The following is a 19,007-nucleotide window of genomic DNA, read 5'->3' on the forward strand; positions in this document are numbered from 1 at the left end:
CCATGTATTATCTGAGTCCATTTGGTCTAATGAGTCACTTACCATTTGCTTTATTTACAAATGTTATATCTTCTTGTGGACTGAACCCTTTATCATTATACCTTTTTTGTTTGGTAACACTGAATACCATGCTGTGGACAGAAAAGGCATGCCACTTATAGAAGAGCAGCACTAAGACTTCTAAATCCTGAGCATTAACTGAAGAACAATTGTCAGGAAAGTGTAGTCCCCCATGGACCTACCTCTGTTCATGGTCTACTCTGGACCCTTGGCCTAATCACCACCTTCCAAGACCTAGGTTTACCCATCTCTTAAGATTACAGGATTTTCTCCTTTTCAAATTCCATGAAGTACTACTTATTTTACATCCTAGTCTACCTGTGACAGATGGCACATTTAAGGAATGAATTTCTAAAAACCTTTTTATTCCTCCTTTCAAGAAATGACTGCAAGTGGAGCCCTGTATGCCACACGCTTGAAAGGTCAGCACAGAGACCAGCCCTGAGTGCTACCACCACAGCTGCAAGGAGGGATGTCAGGCAGCTCTGGTTCAGTCACTTGGATGGCTGCAGCTACACAGGGAGCATCTTTAGGCCAGCTTTTTAAAACTGAGTTAAGATAAATAAAACAGCAAACTGTATGATCTTCATTAAGACTCCATTGGTGTTTCTGAGCTCCTGTTCCCAAAGGGGCCGCTAATAGACGAAGTTCTTGCATTGCCGAGAACAAGCCTCTCTCATCTTCCAAATGCTTCATTTACTGAAGAGACTGTGCTTATATCCCAGATCCGAAGCCCTTCCTTCTGACCTCCAAAAGCATAAATAAATGGCAAATCAGGGCAACAGGAAGAACAGAAGAGAACTCCCATTTTCATATCCCGAGAGTGAACCAGACTTGGCCTGTCTCCTAATATGTCCCAGATCTTCACGTACTTGTCTGCTGATGCAGTCACAAGACAGCCCTTGATTTGACTGCTTAGATCAAGACCAGAAATTTCATCATTGTGTGCGTTAAGTGTAAAAATTGGCTTATCTGAACGTGCATCCAAATTATATACAAAGCCATCATCTGTACTGGCCAAAAAATGACACGGTGAAAAGTGGTTCCAGGTCACTCTCTCAATCTGCCCACTGAAGCGCCACATCCGGCGGCCCTCCTCCGGACTCCGGCAATCATACAGAGCCACGGACTTATCATATGATCCAGAAATCAGAGTCTGTGCTTCAAATGGATGAAACTGGAGAGTCTGGACCTTGTCTGTGTGTACGGCAAGGCTAGCTGCTGGCTTCCCCAAGGACATATCCCACAGAATAACAGTGTTATCAGCTGATGCACTGGCCAGCACATTTCTGACCAGCTTATTCCAAGAAAGGTCAAGGACAGCATCTGTATGCCCATCTGCTGAGGAATTCTTCTTTCCTTTCTTTTTCTTCTTTTTTGACAGCTTACTTCCAAGTGTGAAGACTGGCTCTAGAGAGTCCACTATATCCAGGTCCCACACTTCAATAACAGGGGTCATATTTCCCACAGCAATGTAATTTCCAGTTGAGTCATCTGGGCTAGGATCAAAATTTAGCCATTCCACACTCAAAGGGTATGCAGACAACAGGATATCATGGTGGACATAAAAAGAATCTTCTTCTTGATTATAAACATGCACCTCTAAATTGCATTGGTCCTGTTCAGCTCTGCCACAAACTATGAGATTGTCACTGGGCTTAATCAAGAAATCTTCACGTTCATATTGCTCCGTATCTTTCAGAGTGACATAAGGATCTTGATCATTACTTCCATAGACCATAAGACCCAAGAGAGATTCACCAAGAGTTTCAGCGTCTGGGTCGCCTTCTTCATCATATTTATCTAAGTCGTACTCGGCCAGCTCATCATCATCCAGCGTCCTGCCATCTTCTGGGTCGCCATCCTCCAGGGGCTCCCGTGGTCGGGCCTGGGTACGGGCACTCTGCATGCCATCCTCTGAAGGATCGCCTGTTTCCTCTTCATCACTGCCACCTTCTTCATGTAATTTTTCCTTTGCTTCAGCAATGAGACGTTTCACTTCTTCTTTACTAAGTTCTACCTTGTCTGGCATCTCTTTGGCCATGCCGCAGCGGACCCAGGCCACGCACGTCACCTGGAGGCTGCGGTTCATGGTCCTCGGCGCAGCGATGCCTCATGCTGCAGACCTGCCCCGGCGGGTCTGGAATCCCCCGCAGCCCTTCGGCCAGCACGCTCCGAGAAGGGCTCCCAGCCGCAGCTTGGGGCAGAGCCCCTTTAGCATTTGTTGAAGTGATGGTTTGGTGGTGCTGAATTCTCTCAGCTTTTGCTTGTCTGTAAAGCTTTTGAATTCTCCTTCATATCTGAACGAGATCCTTGCTGGGTACAGTAATCTGGGTTGTAGGTTATTCTCTTTCATTAATTTAAGTATGTCCTAACATTCCCTTCTGGCCTGGAGGGTTTCTATTGATAGATCAGCTGTTATCCTTATGGGAATCCCTTTGTGTGTTATTTGTTGTTTCTCCCTTGCTGCTTTTAGTATTTGTTCTTTGTGTTTGATCTTTGTTAATTTGATTAATATGTGTCTTGGGGTGTTTCACCTTGGGTTTATCCTGTTTGGGACTCTCCGGGTTTCTTGGACTTGGGTGGCTATTTCCTTCCCCATTTTAGGGAAGTTTTCAGCTATTATCTCCTCGAGTATTTTCTCATGGCCTTTCTTTTTGTCTTCTTCTTCTGGGACTCCTATGATTCGAATGTTGGGGTGTTTCACATTGTCCCAGAGGTCCCTGAGGTTGTCCTCATTTCTTTTGATGCTTTTTTCTTTTTTCCTCTCTGCTTCATTTATTTCCGCCATTTTATCTTTTACCTCACTTATCCTATCTTCTGTCTCCATTATTCTACTGTTGGTTCCCTCCAAAGTGTTTTTGATCTCATTTATTGCATTATTCATTTTTAATTGACTCTTTTTTATTTCTTCTAGGTCCTTGTTAAACATTTCTTGCATCTTCTCAAACCTTGTCTCCAGGCTATTTATCTGTAACTCCATTTTGTTTTCAAGATTTTGGATCATTTTTATTATCATTATTCTAAATTCTTTTTTAGGTAGATTCCCTATCTCCTCCTCTTTTGTTTGGCTTAGTGGGCATTTTTCATGTTACTTTGCCTGCTGGGTATTTCTCTGCCTTTTCCTCTTGTTTAGATTGCTGTGTTTGGAGTGGCCTTTCTGTGTTCTGGTGGTCTGTGGTTCCTTTTTATAGTGGAGGTTTCTCCCAGTGGGTGGGGTTGGATGATTGACTTGTCAAGGTTTCTTGGTTAGGGAAGCTTGCGTCGGTGTTTTGGTGGGTGGAACTGGATTTCTTCTCTCTGGAGTGCAGTGGAGACATCAACTTCTGTCTATTAGGATAACCACTGTTTAAAAAAAAAAAAAACAGAAAATAATAAGTGTTGCTGAGGATGTGGAGAAATTAGAACCCTTGTGTGATATTGGTATGTGAAATGGGACAGTGCCATGAAAAATAGTATGAAGTTTCCTCAAAAATTAAAAATGGAATTACCATATGATGCAGCAGTGCCATTTCTTGCTATGTATCCAAAATAATTGAAAGCAGGATCTCAAAGAGATTTTTGCACACACGTGTTCATTGCAGCATTATTCACAATAGTCAAGAGGCAGAAGCAACCTAAATGTTCATCAATGTATGAGCAAATAAAGAAAATACGGTATATACACACAACAATTGGCCTTAAAAAAAGGAAATCCTGTCCCATACTACAACATGGATGAAACTTGAGAGCATTATACTAAGTGAAGTATTGATAATTCACTGACAAAAGGACAAATACTGTATGGTTTCACTTACATGAGATATATAAAGTAGTCAAACTTATGGAAACAAAAAAAGATGGTTACCAGGGGCTAGGAGGAAGGGAAAATGGGGAGTTGCTGTTCAATGGATATAGAGGTTTAATTTTGCAGAATGGTAAAGTTCTAGAGATCTGTGAATTTAGTCAATACTATTGAACTGTATGCATAAAAAAGTTAATATCATAAATTTAAAGGTTTTTTTAAATCACAATTTAAAATATTTAAAGGAAAAAAAAAACAGCATCAATAGCTTGAAAAGCACTTGTGCATTGGTACTTGTGGATTTGCTAAGCCTGGAACGTTACCAGGATGTGAATGAGCTTGGGTTAGTTTACTGAAGGATGCAAACCACATCTCAGCAGATAGTGAATCGGCCACCAGATAGCTAGCCAGTCACCGACCAACCCATCAGCCAATTACAGACACATGCATGGGCCACAGCAAAGATTTGCTGAGCCTGACCCAGATCTGCAGAAGTCACCATATGAAAACAGCCCAAATTGTTGGTCTATATATTTTTGAGCTAAGAAGTGTTAGTTGCTTAGTCATGTCTGACTCTTTGCAACCCCATGGACTGTAGCCCACCAAGCTCCTCTGTCCATGGAATTCTGCAGGCAAGAATACTGGAGTGGGTAGCTCCCTTCTCCAGGGGATCTTCCCGCCCCAAGAATCGAACCAAGGTCTCCTGGATTGCAGGAGGATTCTTTACCATCTGAGTGACCGGGGAAGCCCCTTTGTGCTAAGTAAATCATGATCATTGTTATTTGAGGGAAATTTTTAAATAAAACAAATTACTCAAAATTCTTCCACTAAAGGGAACCCTTGTGAACTCATAAGTGTGTGTATGTGTTTATGCATGCAATAGTATTCTCTCAGGTGTTCATACCTTTATTTATTTAATCTCAATGCCTTCAGCTTGTTTTAAACCTTGTGACATTGAAAATAACACTGAGATGAGCACTTTGTGGATGTATTTTGTGTACAACCATAGTTATTTTCTTAGGATGAATTCTTACATTGGATACCTGGGTAAAAGCTATATAAATTAAATTACTTAGGTATCTTAAAAACATTCACTAAATCCTTTAAAAATGGAAGAGTCTTTTCACATCTGGTGACTGTTACTTTTTTTAAACAAAAAGAATTTAGCATTATTGAACTGTAAAAATCATTTTATTAACTACTTTGGGTGAGAAGACCAAAAAAGAAATCTATAGATAATGAAAACAGATATTAGGGGGTAAATTCTTATGACAGTTGAGAGACACACAAAGGCAACCCAAATAGAAAAAAAAAAAAATCTTATTGCTGCTGTTCTGATGTCTGCCTGGTAAAACGTAGCAGATTTCTCAGTGCCTGTGGTGAAATGCAGCGTATATTTGAGTGAGAAATCAGTCACTGAAGGCTCTTTATGTTAATAATGCTGTGAGATCCACTAAATTGCTTGCATATAATGTCCCCAAAACACTTAGTTTTATCCACACCCTGGAAAAAATAATATTAAGGTCTATTTACTGTTCATCTTCATCAATTTTAAACACCAACGAATCTGTGAATGGCTCATATCAGAAGGCTATTAAGCTGAAGACTATCATTAAAATGGCATAAATCAACATTCTTTTTTATTAAGTAAGCCTTCATCCTAGCTAAATATTTTAGACCTCAAGCAAAGGAAACCCTTCTCCTTTTCAACCAAGAAGTATATAGATGTGTAGTCCCTCTTATTTCCTGCAATGTATGACCTGGTTCTTATGTATGCGCATGGATGGGGAAAAGAGTAGTCTTTCCTTAGGCAAACTAGAGTGTTCAGCTTATGCCCAACATGGTAAGTAGAGACTCGAACATGTGGATAATGTTCAACAACTGGTGATTTTCTGGGTGATGTGGATGAATAATGTAAAAAATGCCTCTTAAACATAAGCAAATCCATGACCAAGAGGAGGCACAGTGGATGAAGAATGTCACCTGTCAGATCTGTAAACAAAGAATGCTATGGCCATCAAGACCTCAGCCATTATCAATTCAGTTCAGTTGCTCAGTCATGTCCAATTATTTGCGACCCCATGGATTGCAGCACGCCAGACCTCCCTATCACCAACTACTGGAGTTTACTCAAACTCATGTCCATTGAGTCAGTGATGCCATCCAACCATCTCATCCTCTGTCGTCCCCTTCTCCCTCCTGTCTTCAATCTTTCCCAGCCTCAGGTACCTTTCCAATGAGTCAGCTTTTCGCATCAGGTGAACAAAATATTTGAGTTTCAGCTTCAGTATCAGTCCTTCCAATGAATATTCAGAACTGATTTCCTTTGGGATACTGCTTGGATCTCCTTGCAGTCCAAGGGACTCTCAAGAGTCTTCTCCAACACCACAGCTCAAAAGCATCAATTCTTCAGCGCTCAGCTTTCTTTATAGTCCAATTCTCACATCCATCCGTGACTACTGGAAAAACCATAGCTTTGACTAGAAGGATCTTTGTTGGCAAAGTAATGTCTTTGCTTTTTAATATGCTGTCTAAGTTGGTCATAGATTTTCTTCCAAGGAGCAAGTCTCCTAATTTCATTGCTGCAGTCACCATCTGCAGTGATTTTGGAACCCCAAAAAATAAAGTCTGTCACTGTTTCCATTGTTTCCCCACCTATTTGCCATAAAGTGATGGGACTGGATGCCATGATGTTAGTTTTCTGAATGTTAAGTTTTAAAACAATTTTTTCACTCTCCTCTTTCACTTTCATCAAGAGGCTCTTTAGTTCTTCACTTTCTGCCATAAGGGTGGTGTCATCTGTATATCTGAGGTTATTGCTATTTCTCCCAACAATCTTGATTCCAGCTTGTGCTTCATCCAGCCTGGCATTTCACATGATGTACTCTGCATATAAGTTAAATAAGTAGGGTGACAATATACAGCCTTGACATACTCCTTTCCCGATTTGTAACCACTCTGTTGTTCCATGTCAAGTTCTAACTGTTGCTTCTTGACCTGCATACAGATTTCTCAGGAGGCAATGTGGTCTGGTATTCCCATCTCTTTAAGAATTCTCCACAGTTTGTTGTGATCCACACAATCAAAGGCTTTGGCATAGTCAATAAAGCAGAAGTAGATGTTTTTCTGGAACCCTGTTACTTTTTTGATGATCCAACGAATGTTGGCAATTTGATCTCTGGTTCCTCTGCCTTTGCTAAATCCAGCTTGAACATCTGGAAGCTCACGGTTCATGTACTGTTGAAGCCTGGCTTGGAGTATTTTAAGCATTACTTTGATAGCGTGTGAGATGAGTGCAATTGTGTGGTAGTTTGAACATTCTTTGGCATTGCCTTTCTTTGGGATTCTAATGAAAACTGACCTTTTCCAGTCCTGTGGCCACTACTGAGTATTCCAAATTTGCTGGCCTATTGAGTGCAGCACTTTCACAGCATCATCTTTTAGAATTTAAAATAGCATCACCTCCACTAGCTTTGTTTGTAGTGATGTTTCCTAAGGCCCACTTGACTTCACATTCCAGGATGTCTGGCTCTAGGTGAGTGATCACACCATCGTGATTATCTGGGTCATGAAGATCTTTTTTGCATAGTTCTTCTGTGTATTCCTGCCACCTCTTCTTAATCTGCTTCTACTAGGTCCATATCATTTCTGTCCTTTATTGTGCCCATCTTTGCATGAAATGTTCCCTTGGTATCTCTAATTTTCTTGAAAAGATGTCTAGTCTTTCCCATTCTATTGTCTGTAGTCACCCCTAACTGTGCACCCAGAGGGGATTCAGATTAGAGAAAAGCAGGAGACTCACCCTAGATAAAGTGAATATAAAAGGGTTGATTTCAGTGAGTGCAGACTCTTGCATCTTCCCATGAATAGAAATGGGAACTGTTTGAGAGGCTGTCTCTAAGGCTTAAGTCCTTAGAAAGTTTGCCAGATAAAACACAATTCTCAAATTTTAGGTTGTGCATTTTTTCTCAGTCAACAGTGACTAATATTTGGGGAGCATTCTTACAAGCATAGAAGGTTTAGTCACCATTAATAATGCATTTAATGGAGTTTTGACGTTACTTGGCAATTCTCTGCATATTCCTTTTAGAATTAGTAGAACTTTGAATCAGTACATAAGCAACCAATAATTAGCCTGCTTGGTTGATCTCTGGGCCCCAAATCTTACAGGAGCTGCCTAGGAAGTAGCTGTTTCTATAAAGTTAGGGAAGCTTGGTAGTAAATGACACCATTCTCACACACTATCCTTCTCTTTCTAATTCCTTGAGTGTGTATGTGTGTCAGTGGAGGGTTGTATGTGCGACTGGAAACAATCTCCAATATTATAGTAGTTGGGATCAGTAGTTCCACTGAACCCCAAGAAAATTATCTTCATGGCTGCTTCATGGACTTCATTCACAAAGCAAATGCTGAGAATGATTGTATAAAGTTCTAACAATGGAACCAAGTCAATGTGAGATTGAGTATTGAGAAAAAATTTAAGAAGATGCAGTATTTTGGTAGTTGTTAAAATAATTTTACCATCCAATAATGCCATCCAACAGAGGATGAGATGGTTAGATGGCATCACTGACTCAATGGACATGAGTTTGAACAAGCTCTGGGAGTTGGTGATGGACAGGGAAGCCTGGTGTGCTGCAGTCCATGGGGTCGCAAAAAGTCAGACACAACTGAGCAACTGAACTGAACTGACTGAAAATAATTTTATTGCTTTTGGTGGTGGCCTTTGGGATCTGGGACTTCCCTGATAGCTCAGTTGGTAAAAAATCTGCCTGCAAAGCAGGAGACCCCAGTTTGATTCCTGGGTCAGGAAGATCCCCTGGAGAATGGATAGGTTATCCACTCCAGTGTTCTTGGTCTTCCCTTGTGGCTCAGCTGGTAAAGAATCCACCTGCAATGTGGGAGACCTGGGTTCGATCCCTGGGTTGGGAAGATCCCCTGGAGAAGGGAAAGGCTACCACTCCAGTATTTTGGCCTGGAGAATTCCGTGGACAGTCCATGGGGTTGCAAAGAATCAGACACAACTGAGCGACTTTCACTTCACTTCACTTTGGGATCTGGAACCTGCTCCCTTCCCCTATTTCCCACCTTTACATGCAAACAAAGGTTTGTAAAAGTAGTACTATGAGGAAGGTTTTAATTATTGAAGAACAGGGGTGTTTATTTTCTATTTCATTTGCAAAGCATCACATGAATTTTGCATACAGCACAGATAAAAGAAATAGTTCAAATACCCATTTGATCTACTGACACACACATTTACATGCACATACACATGCTTTCTTTTTTTTTAATTTATTAATTTCTTTATTTTACTTTACAACATTGTATTGGTTTTGCCATACACTGACTTGAATCCGCCATGGGTGCATACACATACTTTCTTACTGGCAATAAGTTCAAGTAAACATGATTTCCTCTCACATTAGAAATATAATTTATAAGAGATGTTTATCATTTTAGCATTCATACCTAAAATATGGTATCTTGTTGTGTAATTGCTAAGTTGTGTCTAACTCTTTAGCAGGACACAAAAACCTCTCTTGCTAGTGTTCTCTCTCTGTCTCTCTGTCTCTGTCTCTGTCTCTCTCTCACACACACAAACACACACACACACACCTTTGGAAAGAAGAGAAACAAGAAGCATAAAATTTCCCTGGTGTACAACCTAGAATAGTACATTTAGGATTTTTTACATCTAAGATCTATGATTGAATTCTATCTCCCCCACCCCAAAAATATGGGTTAGGTGTTTTCTTTTTAACCAAAGATTTTCTTATCTTTTCTCACTTGAGGAATATAGGGCCTGAATATCCCAGAGATATTTCATTTGTAGATACAGAAAATAGAGTGAGACTGTGGGCAAGCAAATCTTTCAAGTACATAAATGGAAAATGAAAGTAAGATAGCATGGTAATTAACACAGATGAAAATAGCTTGCATTCTTCCCTAGATTTCTTGTGGGTGATAAATTGCCTTAGCTGGAAACTATATTTTCAAGTTGTAAATCTTTGTATGACTAACGACTTCCTTATATCTTGCAATGAAATTAGAGAACAAATATTAAGATGTAGCTTTTATTTGTCTGTAAAATTATAATACCAGAGCAACAGCATGAAGCTGTATGTGAAATTATGACCACATATTATTACTTGATGGCAATTTTCCCCTATTAAATTATACGGGTAGCAATAGGTAGATAGAAATGCAAGATAAATAAAGTTCATAGCCTGCATATTGTCGAGTGCTTAAAAGATTTCCATTGAAAAAATCAATTCATGTCGGAAATATTTATTTTAATTTGAATCTCTTGTGTATTAAAAACTTAGTTGACTGAAAAGGAAGATCAGAACTATCTTGAAAACATCTTTGAAGATTGTGTTTGCCACACCTTAATTGGTATGTTTATTGTAGAATGTTTTTATAAGTGGATATCTCTGACTTCCCAGAAATGACAACCCACTCCAGTATTCTTGCCTGGGAGATCCTATGGACAGAGGGGCCTAGTGGACTATAATCTATGGGGTCACAAAAGAGTCAGACATGACTTAGCGATGAAGCAACAACATTATCTGGCTTCCTACATGTCACAAGTGCTTCAGCTGGCTATTAAACTGGTGAAAGTTACATCTGAAAAATAGTTGCCTTCCCTGGGCATCCAGTGTGAGTTGTTTCCTCAGTCTAAAGATTAACTGAAGGGATTTAGCTAAGAACTCAGAACAACCTTCAAACATGTCCATAAATTTCTAGATACAATTCGCATTTTTTAAGCTGTCTCCATAATCCATACTACATAATCAATACTTTGACCACCAGATGCAAAAAATTGACTCATTGGAAAAGACCCTGGTGCTGGGAAAGATTGAAGGCAGGAGGAAAAGGGGACGACAGAGGATGAGATGGGTGGATGGCATCACCGACTTGATGGACCTGAGTCTGAGCAAACTCCGGAAGTTGGTAATGGACAAGGAAGCCTGGCATGCTGCAGTCCATGGGGCCACAAAGAGTTGGACATGACCAAGCGACTGAACTGAATGATAATCCATGGATGAGAACTAACCCAATTGCAACAGAGGTGGGAAAAGACTGACTTTGATACATAAGACAGCAGTTATCAAATCTTGAGCCTAAATTACATAAGCCACCTCATGATGTGGATGAAAGAAGTATTTGAAACCAAAAGGCATTGATATATTCTAGAAAATATGAAAAATATAATGCTTTTACTTGGAGTTTAACCAGAGTCTGAATGTCCACCTATCTGGGACGTTGTGAGGGAGATTTCTATATTGGGTGTATCCTCTAAGGTTCATTACAACTTTCTGATTCTATGATTTGGAGGTAGAATTATTAAATATGAATATTTGGGGCATAGTCTTATCCTGATGAATTTAATAATTTTCTTACATAAATCTTTGTGTAAATTAGAAGATGCTCCTTTTGGTAATGTGACAAGGAGCCCAAAACTCTATAATAAAACACCTGGATAGATAAACTGAGTATTAATGTCCATTAATTTTCCCTTTTGATCATCCCTGTATTATAATTCATATTCTATTAAAATGAGACTGGCAAGTTCTAATGATGGAAGAGTGACTTGTATCAACTAAAATTCCCACAGATAATACTCATAAATTCTGATTAAAAAAACATAAAAATAACTGCTATTTGAAAGAACAGATGAGTAAACAAAGCCTTCAGAAATTGTAGGGTTCTTTGACCTTTGAAGAAAGGAAATCACAGTGTTTGAGGACCACCTTCATACATCGTTTCCTCTGAGACCAATTCCCAGCCTGAGCATCATGGAGGTAGAGGGGAATTGATAAGCAGATTTGCAAGCTCCATCCATGTATGGTTTCCTCCTTTCCAGGATTCCCCCCTCAAATTCTGATCACTCTAACAACCACAAACTCCATTCCCTAACACAGGAGACAGGAATGTTTTTGTGTAAAGGGCCAGATAGTAAATAATTAAGACTTTACAATACTCCCTCTATTGCATATTCTTCTTTGTTTTCCTTTTTATTTTATATAAACTTTTACAAATGTAAAAACCATTCTTAGTTCCCATTTGTAGGCAGAGAGCCCTGAGAAAACAGGCCAGAAAATTTGTCCAGGAGGAAACAGCTTGCCTATTCCTGATCTAATACCTCAAGCAAATAAGACTGCAGCATATAACATGCATGTACTTGGATTCCAAGAGGAGAGGAGAGAGAGAATGGAGTAAAAAATCATTTGAAGACATAATCCTGAAAATACTCCAAATCTGGCAAAAAGCATCAATGCATCATACTAATCTGAGAAGCTTAAGAAGCTTAGTGAACCCCCAAGAAGTATAAATACATAAAACAACAAACCCAAGGCTCTTCATAATCAAATGCCCCCAAAGCAATGTACATAAAACATCTTGAAAATAACCTTTTTATACTATTAACTCTAAGTAGACTGTGAAATAGTAAGGATATATGTTATAATTCCTAAAACATGCACTAAAAATAATACAACAAGTCAAAGTTAAAAAGCTGTAACAGGAAGTTAAATGGAAAGCTTAAAAAAATTAATTAACCCAGAAGAAGATAGGAAAGGAGGAACAGAGAAACAAAAACTCAAACACGACCAGTAGAAAACAAATTGAAAAGCAAAGTAGTAGACTTAAACCTAACCACATCAATAAGCTATTTTACATGTAAGTAGACTAATCTCTCCAACTGAGAAGCAAAAATTTACAAACTGTTTTTATGTGACCTTGCTTATGCCATTATAGGCATTGTTTTGATATTATGACACAGGTTGAAAATAAGAGTACAGGAAAAGTTATATGGTATGAACAATAAAAGTAAGAAAGCTTGCATGTCTATGTTATTATTAGACTAAGGAATATAATGAGATAAAGAAGGAAATTTTATACTATGAAAGGGTTACTGTATAAGAAAGATGACAACTAAATTTGTTTTTGTAGCTAATAATATTACATCAGCAAAAGCTGACAAAACTAAAGTGAGAAAGAAATCCACAAAGGACTGTACATATGATCATAAAGGACCTGAGAAAGCCCTCAGCTCTCACCTCTCTCTGACTTTCAGGCTCTGTACAAACAGGAAGTGAAAGATAAGGTAGTGCTATAAACTGCCTGGCTGAGTGTTGAGGGCATATACAGAAATATATATACACGCAGTGCCCATTTGCAAAGACCAGGAGATTTTTCTTAGTTCCAGCCTTTAAAGAAATTTCTGTACAATCACTGGTTGACCACTAACCTGCAACAGAGACTTCATGGCTATGTACAGCAAAGAATACATACTTTACAAAATTAGCTCAGGAAAGTCTCTAACAAATAAGCAACTACTGCTACAACAAGTAGCACCAACAATCCCTGGGGAAGGGAGAATCTAATTTCCAGAGTTGCCACATTGCAATTTTCAAAATGCCCACTTTTAACAATAAAAAATCATAAGGCGTGCAGAGAAACAAGAAAGTATAGGTAAAATATAGGGCAAAAGACAATCAATAGAAACTGTCCTTGAGGAAGCAGAGATACAGGAATTTCTACACACATATTTTAAATATGTTTATAGAGCTAAAGGAAACCACATACAAAAAATCAAACTGTGGGAACAATATCTCATGAAATAGAAAATCTCAGTCAAAAGGTAGAAATTATAAAGAGGAAAAAAATAGAAATTCTGGGACTAAATAGTACAATAACTGAAATGAAAAATTCACTAGAGGCACTCACTAGCAGATGTAACCTGACATATGAGTTCAACTGAGGTAATCTAGTTTGAGGAACCAAAAGAAAAAAAAAAATGAAGAACAATGAAGTAAAAGAGTCTAAGACAACTGTAGGACAATACCAATCATATCAGCATATGAATGTATGCATAATGGGAGGCCCAGAAGGAGAGAAAGAAAGGAGTAGAAAGAATATTTGAAGAAATAATGGCTGAAAACTTCCCAATTTGATGAAAAGCATTAATCTACACTTCCAAAAATGTCAGTGAACTCCAAGTAGGATAAATTTAATGAACTCTTCAGTAAAATACATTATAATAAAACTGTCAAAAGACAAAGCCGAAGAGAATTTTGAAAGCAGCAAGAGGGAAAGGAAAAAAAAACCTTCATTATGTACAAGGGTCCCTGAATGAGATTAACAGCTGAATTCTCATCAGACACTATGAAGGCCAGAAACAGTGGGATGACATATTTAAAGTGCTTAAAGAAAAAACACAATTGTCAACAAGCATTCTCATCCAGTAAAACTATTTTGTAAAGATAAACCAGAAAAACCAAGAGAGTTTGTGGCTAGTAGACATGCCCTCAAAGAAACACTTAAAGGGAGTCATTCAGTCTAAAATAAAAAGACACTAGAGAATAACCTGAATCTACATGAAGGAATAAAGAACACTGGTAAAGCTAACTTGTTGTTCAGTCATTAAGTCATGTCTGACTCTGTGAATCTATGAAATGCAGCATGCCAGGCTTCCCTGTCCTTCACCGTCTCCTTGAGTTTGCTCAAACTCATGTCCATTGAGTCAGTGATACCATCCAACCGTCTCATCCTCTGTCACCCCCTTCTCTTCTTGCCCTCAATCTTTCCCACTTTTCCAATGAGTCAGCTCTTTGAATCAAGTGGCCAAAATATTGGAACTTCAGCTTCAGCACCAGTCCTTCCAATGAATATTCAGGATTGATTTTCTAACTACACAGGTTAATATAAAAGTCTGTATTAATAATTTTTTATTCCTCTTTTTTCTTATTTAAGAGACAACTATGTAAAATAGTCTTCATAAATCTATACTGGTGGGCTCAGAAGTTTAAAAATGTAATTTGTAACAATAATAAAGGGAAAAACAGTTATAAAGGAGTAAAGCTTTTATATCTTATTGAAATCAAGTTCGTAGTAATTCCAGCTAGATTGTTATAAATTGTTCACTCTAATTCTCAGAGAAATCACCCAGAAAACAATATTCATAACAGCCAAATGTGGAATTAACCCAAATGTCTATCCATTGGTGAATGAATGAACAAATCGTTGTATAGCCACACAATGGAATACTGCTCAGCAATAAAAAAAGAATAATGCATAGAACAATTAGTGAATCTCACAAACTTTGTGTTGACAAAAAGAAGCCAGACACAAAAGAATACATCCTATGGGATTCACTTTATGAAGTTCCAGAACTGACAAAACTAATCTATGGTGATAGAAATTAAAAAAACCATTTTCAAAGTGGGATAGAAATATGACTAGAAGGAGGCATAAGAGCGCATTCTGAGATGATGGAAATGTTCTCTCTCTTGATTGGAGTGGTATTTACAGGAGTGTATAAATTTATCAAGAATCATTGACTTGTCCACTTAAGATTTGTGCATTTCATTGAATGACAATTTTGTGCCAATTAAAATAAAAGTATGGTATCTCTTGTGGTTTCTGAAATCAGTCTTTTTAGTTAACTCCCTCTAAATACAACACCCACATCTGTAATGTAGTACTAGGGAGAATACTCTTCATCATTTTGTCAGTGAAGTAACAAAATTTAAAAATACTGTAATTTTGGATTATTTTTTAATGAGTCAGATCATTTATTCTAGGAGCAAATACTGTTTCTCCTTGCAAACATCACTTCCTCCAATGTGCCAAAAAGCAAAATTTGGTATGTGTATATACTTGTTTGTAAAGATATGTGGCCTTCTCACAAAGTCCACTATTTCCTCCCCTTCCTCCTAAATAAAACCATGTGCTTTGTGTTTTGTAAAATTTTAGTTAATACTTATGAGGGCACATTCAACCAGGTCTCTATTAGGTTTACAAAGAGCTTGTATTCTTCATAGAAATACTGCTACTTAGTAGATGGCTTCTTTTAAGGTAGAAATACCAGTCATGATACCTTGGCTTCAGCAGCTGCTAAAAGTTTCAGAAGTCTCTGACAGTGTGAACTTCTGTCCAAGGGACAGAGGAGGAATTTGGGCTGGCGTGTAGGCTTCCTTGTCTCTAGTTTACAGAGAGTTAGGTTATTTGTGTGGGAAAGTGTGCAATTTGCTCAACAGGGAATATCTCTTTACTTTCTCCAGGAGAGTCTTCATTATATTACCCAGAAGTGATAAGTGCATATTTTGTTGATATTTTTTGTAAAATCTTTTTCAAAATATCTTTTCAATAAAGAGGCCATCAAAAGGGTCAAGGGTTGTCAAACACCCTTATTCAAATTCACTTCGCCAACATCTCTGTAAGTGAAAGGTCTTACTTTAATTTGAGACATCTTAATAAGTAGATATCATTCATTCCATAAATATGTCTGAGCACCAACTGTAGGCAGGACCTGAGGTGTGGGGAAGAGCTGCCATGCCTGCCTTCAAAATCTCACATTCCAGTGATGAGACTTCTTTTTTAGTTCATTAGTTTGGACTGTAAAATATTGCCATTTTTGTAGATCAAAATAATAGATTAACAGTGATTTCACAGGATCAGCTTAATGTAATCTGAATGGAAAACTGCTCAGTATGATGCAGTCCAGAACAAAGGAGTGATCACTTTCAGATGAGGTTCTCACAGGGTGGGAGAAAGAGAAATGAGAGAAATTGCTGCCTTTTTGTTACTCATTTCTTTGCTCCTTTTGTGGTCATCATGAAAATTTATTGCCTGCCAATCCAGATTAAATAAATACTTCATTTGTACTTCAAGGAGGAAGAAGAAGTGTAAAAATAAGAGGGGTGATATATAAAGAGAACATTGGTGTGGAGTCACTCAAAATCTGAGCCTGTGAGTAAGGCATTGTGTGATACTGAAATGTCTCTAGTTAGAGTGCTTATTGGGCTTCCCAGGTGTCTCAGTAGGTAAAGAATTCATCTGCAATGTAGGAGACATAAGATATGTGAGTTCAATCCCTGGGTCAGGAAGATCCCCTGGAGGAGGGCATGGGAACCCAATCTAGTATTCTTGTCTGGAGAATCCCATGGACAGAGGAGCCTGGCAGGCTACAGTCCATAAGGGCACAAAGCAACTAAGCATGCAGGCACTCAGAGTGTTTATTACCCAGGATGGGGTGTAGGGTGCTCTGCATATGAAAGCTGGGGGATTTTTGTCAGGGGCCATGCATAGAGCTCTTGGAATTGTAAACAAAAGTATTTGTGTGTTTGGATTGGGATATTACATGCATTTTTCTGGAGGGAGTAGGTGACATGGGAAGTAAGTCTATAATGTTCATCAGATTCTCAAAAGGCCTATAACTCAAAATAGGTTAAGTACCATAAAGATACGTACACACAGATTTTGAATGTGAATTACTATATTTGGAGGGAGACTGTGATCAGCACATGATGTTCAGAGGAGGAAAAAGGTCACTTTCAGTGAGAGATACCAGTGAAAGATCTGGAAAGGAAGTTTGGCATCCAAGGTTAGGAGATTTTTCTACAGTGGATTTGGTGACACATAATGAAGTGTAGAACTTTTTCAGTGTCAGGGAGGATGGAGAGGTGCAAGGTAGTGCAAGAGCTGCAGAGATAGAATTAGCAAGATTTGGCAGTTGATTAACTGAGGAGCCAAGAGAGAGGGAGAATTTGAAGTTGATGCTAAACTTTTTTTCTGGGCAAATAGGAGGGTTAATTTCCCACTTAAAGAGGTCTTGAAGTGTCAAATAGTCTTTATGAAAACCATGCGTCTATTTCCTTCTCCTTAAACAAAAAACTGGATTGACATTTAGCATTATAACTCTTTATAAGGGAAAAATTCAAACATACTCAAAAGTAGAGACATTGAACTCCCTTGTCCCTATTATCCATCTTCAATAATTATCAATATCTAAAGCCAGGTTTCTGATTTAGCAAGAGCATAGCCTAAAATTAAATTCTCTAATAGCTCAATTCTCCATGGATAGGGTTTGTTCTATGATCCCCTAAAAGTGTATATAAAGTTGTGTGTGTCTATGTGCACTTCAAGATCCACACAGAGAGAGTATCCATAGCTTCTGATGGGTTCTAAGACAAGCCCCTATCCCTTGCTTTAGCACCACCCTCCATTTCATAGGAAGTCCTGCTCATATAAAAAGAGAGCTTATCTAAGAAATGATTTCTGGAAGCTTGGATACAGGTTAAGCGTTACTCTGGGAGAGTTATTCTGATAATTCTTTTCCCTCATAGCTCAATTGGTAAAGAATCTGCCTGTAATGCAGGAGACCTGGGTTCAATCCCTGGGTCAGGAAGATCCCCCAGAAAAGGAAATGGCAACCCACTCCAGTACTCTTACCTGGAGAATCCAATGGACAAAGGAGCCTGGCGGGTTACAGTTCATGGGGTCACAAGAGTAGGACATGACTTAGTGACTAAACCACCTAAGTATTAAGAAGATAAGACACCAAAAGAGCAAATTCTCATTTGAGGTCAGGGACGTCTGGAAGATGGAATTATGCCCACAGAGGATCTGTCCAGATGGGTGTGGCCTATGGACCTCCCTGCAAGCACTGGTTGCTTAGGTATATCTTGAAGTGGTAGCAAGTTGGACGAGGAAAACTTAACAAGGAAATGGGTGTTGATTATACACTGAGTCTTCATTTATTCATTTAGCAAGTATTTATGGGCTGTATACTGTGTACCAGGCATTGTGCTATGTCTCAGAGGTACAGAAACAAACAGTCTCTACTTGTGTGAAACTTACATTCTAGTTGGGAATACAGATGTCAACCAAATTCTCATGAAAATAAGCACATGACAATACAAATGGTAACTGCTAAAAATGAAAGAAGGATTAGCATGTGCAAATGTCTGGTGTTGGAAATGAGCATGAAACTGTATCTATAGCCTAAATCATAGCTGCAATTAGCAGGAACTATTAAAATCTTAAAAGTAGCTGATGCTCAGATTGTTAGGAAAATCAGAGTGCAGGAGGAAATTTGAGGGAGAAATAGGCAGAGGAGACCATGTGGGCCACAATAAGGAACTTTGTCTTTGAAAACCATGGGAAGCTTTTAAAGTTTTTTGCACAGACTCTGGAAGGAGGAAAAGTAAGTTGACAATAATCAGCTCTACATTTAGAAAAGATGACTCTGCCTGGTATTTGACTATTATATTTTGAGAGGCAACACAAGTGCACAGTGAATGACCAGTTCAATCATTATTGTAGTTTAAGTAAGAGATGGTGAGAAATGATGGCTTTTGTTAGGGTGGTGGTG

At 38.6% G+C, this 19,007-nt stretch overlaps 1 protein-coding gene across 1 annotated transcript; it reads right to left on the reverse strand.

Annotated features, from left to right (window-relative positions):
- Positions 1-404: 404 nt before the first annotated feature.
- LOC122690671 (periodic tryptophan protein 1 homolog) lies at positions 405-2,265 on the reverse strand. The gene has a single exon (XM_043897562.1). It carries the CDS (start codon positions 2,150-2,152, stop codon positions 737-739), a length of 1,416 nt encoding a protein of 471 aa, XP_043753497.1. The 5' UTR covers positions 2,153-2,265; the 3' UTR covers positions 405-736.
- Positions 2,266-19,007: the final 16,742 nt, after the last annotated feature.

The sequence above is a fragment of the Cervus elaphus genome, chromosome X (genome assembly GCF_910594005.1).
Source record: "Cervus elaphus chromosome X, mCerEla1.1, whole genome shotgun sequence".
Taxonomy (NCBI): Eukaryota; Metazoa; Chordata; class Mammalia; order Artiodactyla; family Cervidae; genus Cervus; species Cervus elaphus.

Coding starts and splice junctions, on each gene's coding strand:
- LOC122690671 (XM_043897562.1), bottom strand. CDS start 2,152: ATGAACCGCAGCCTCCAGGTGACGTGCGTGGCCTGGGTCCGCTGCGGC.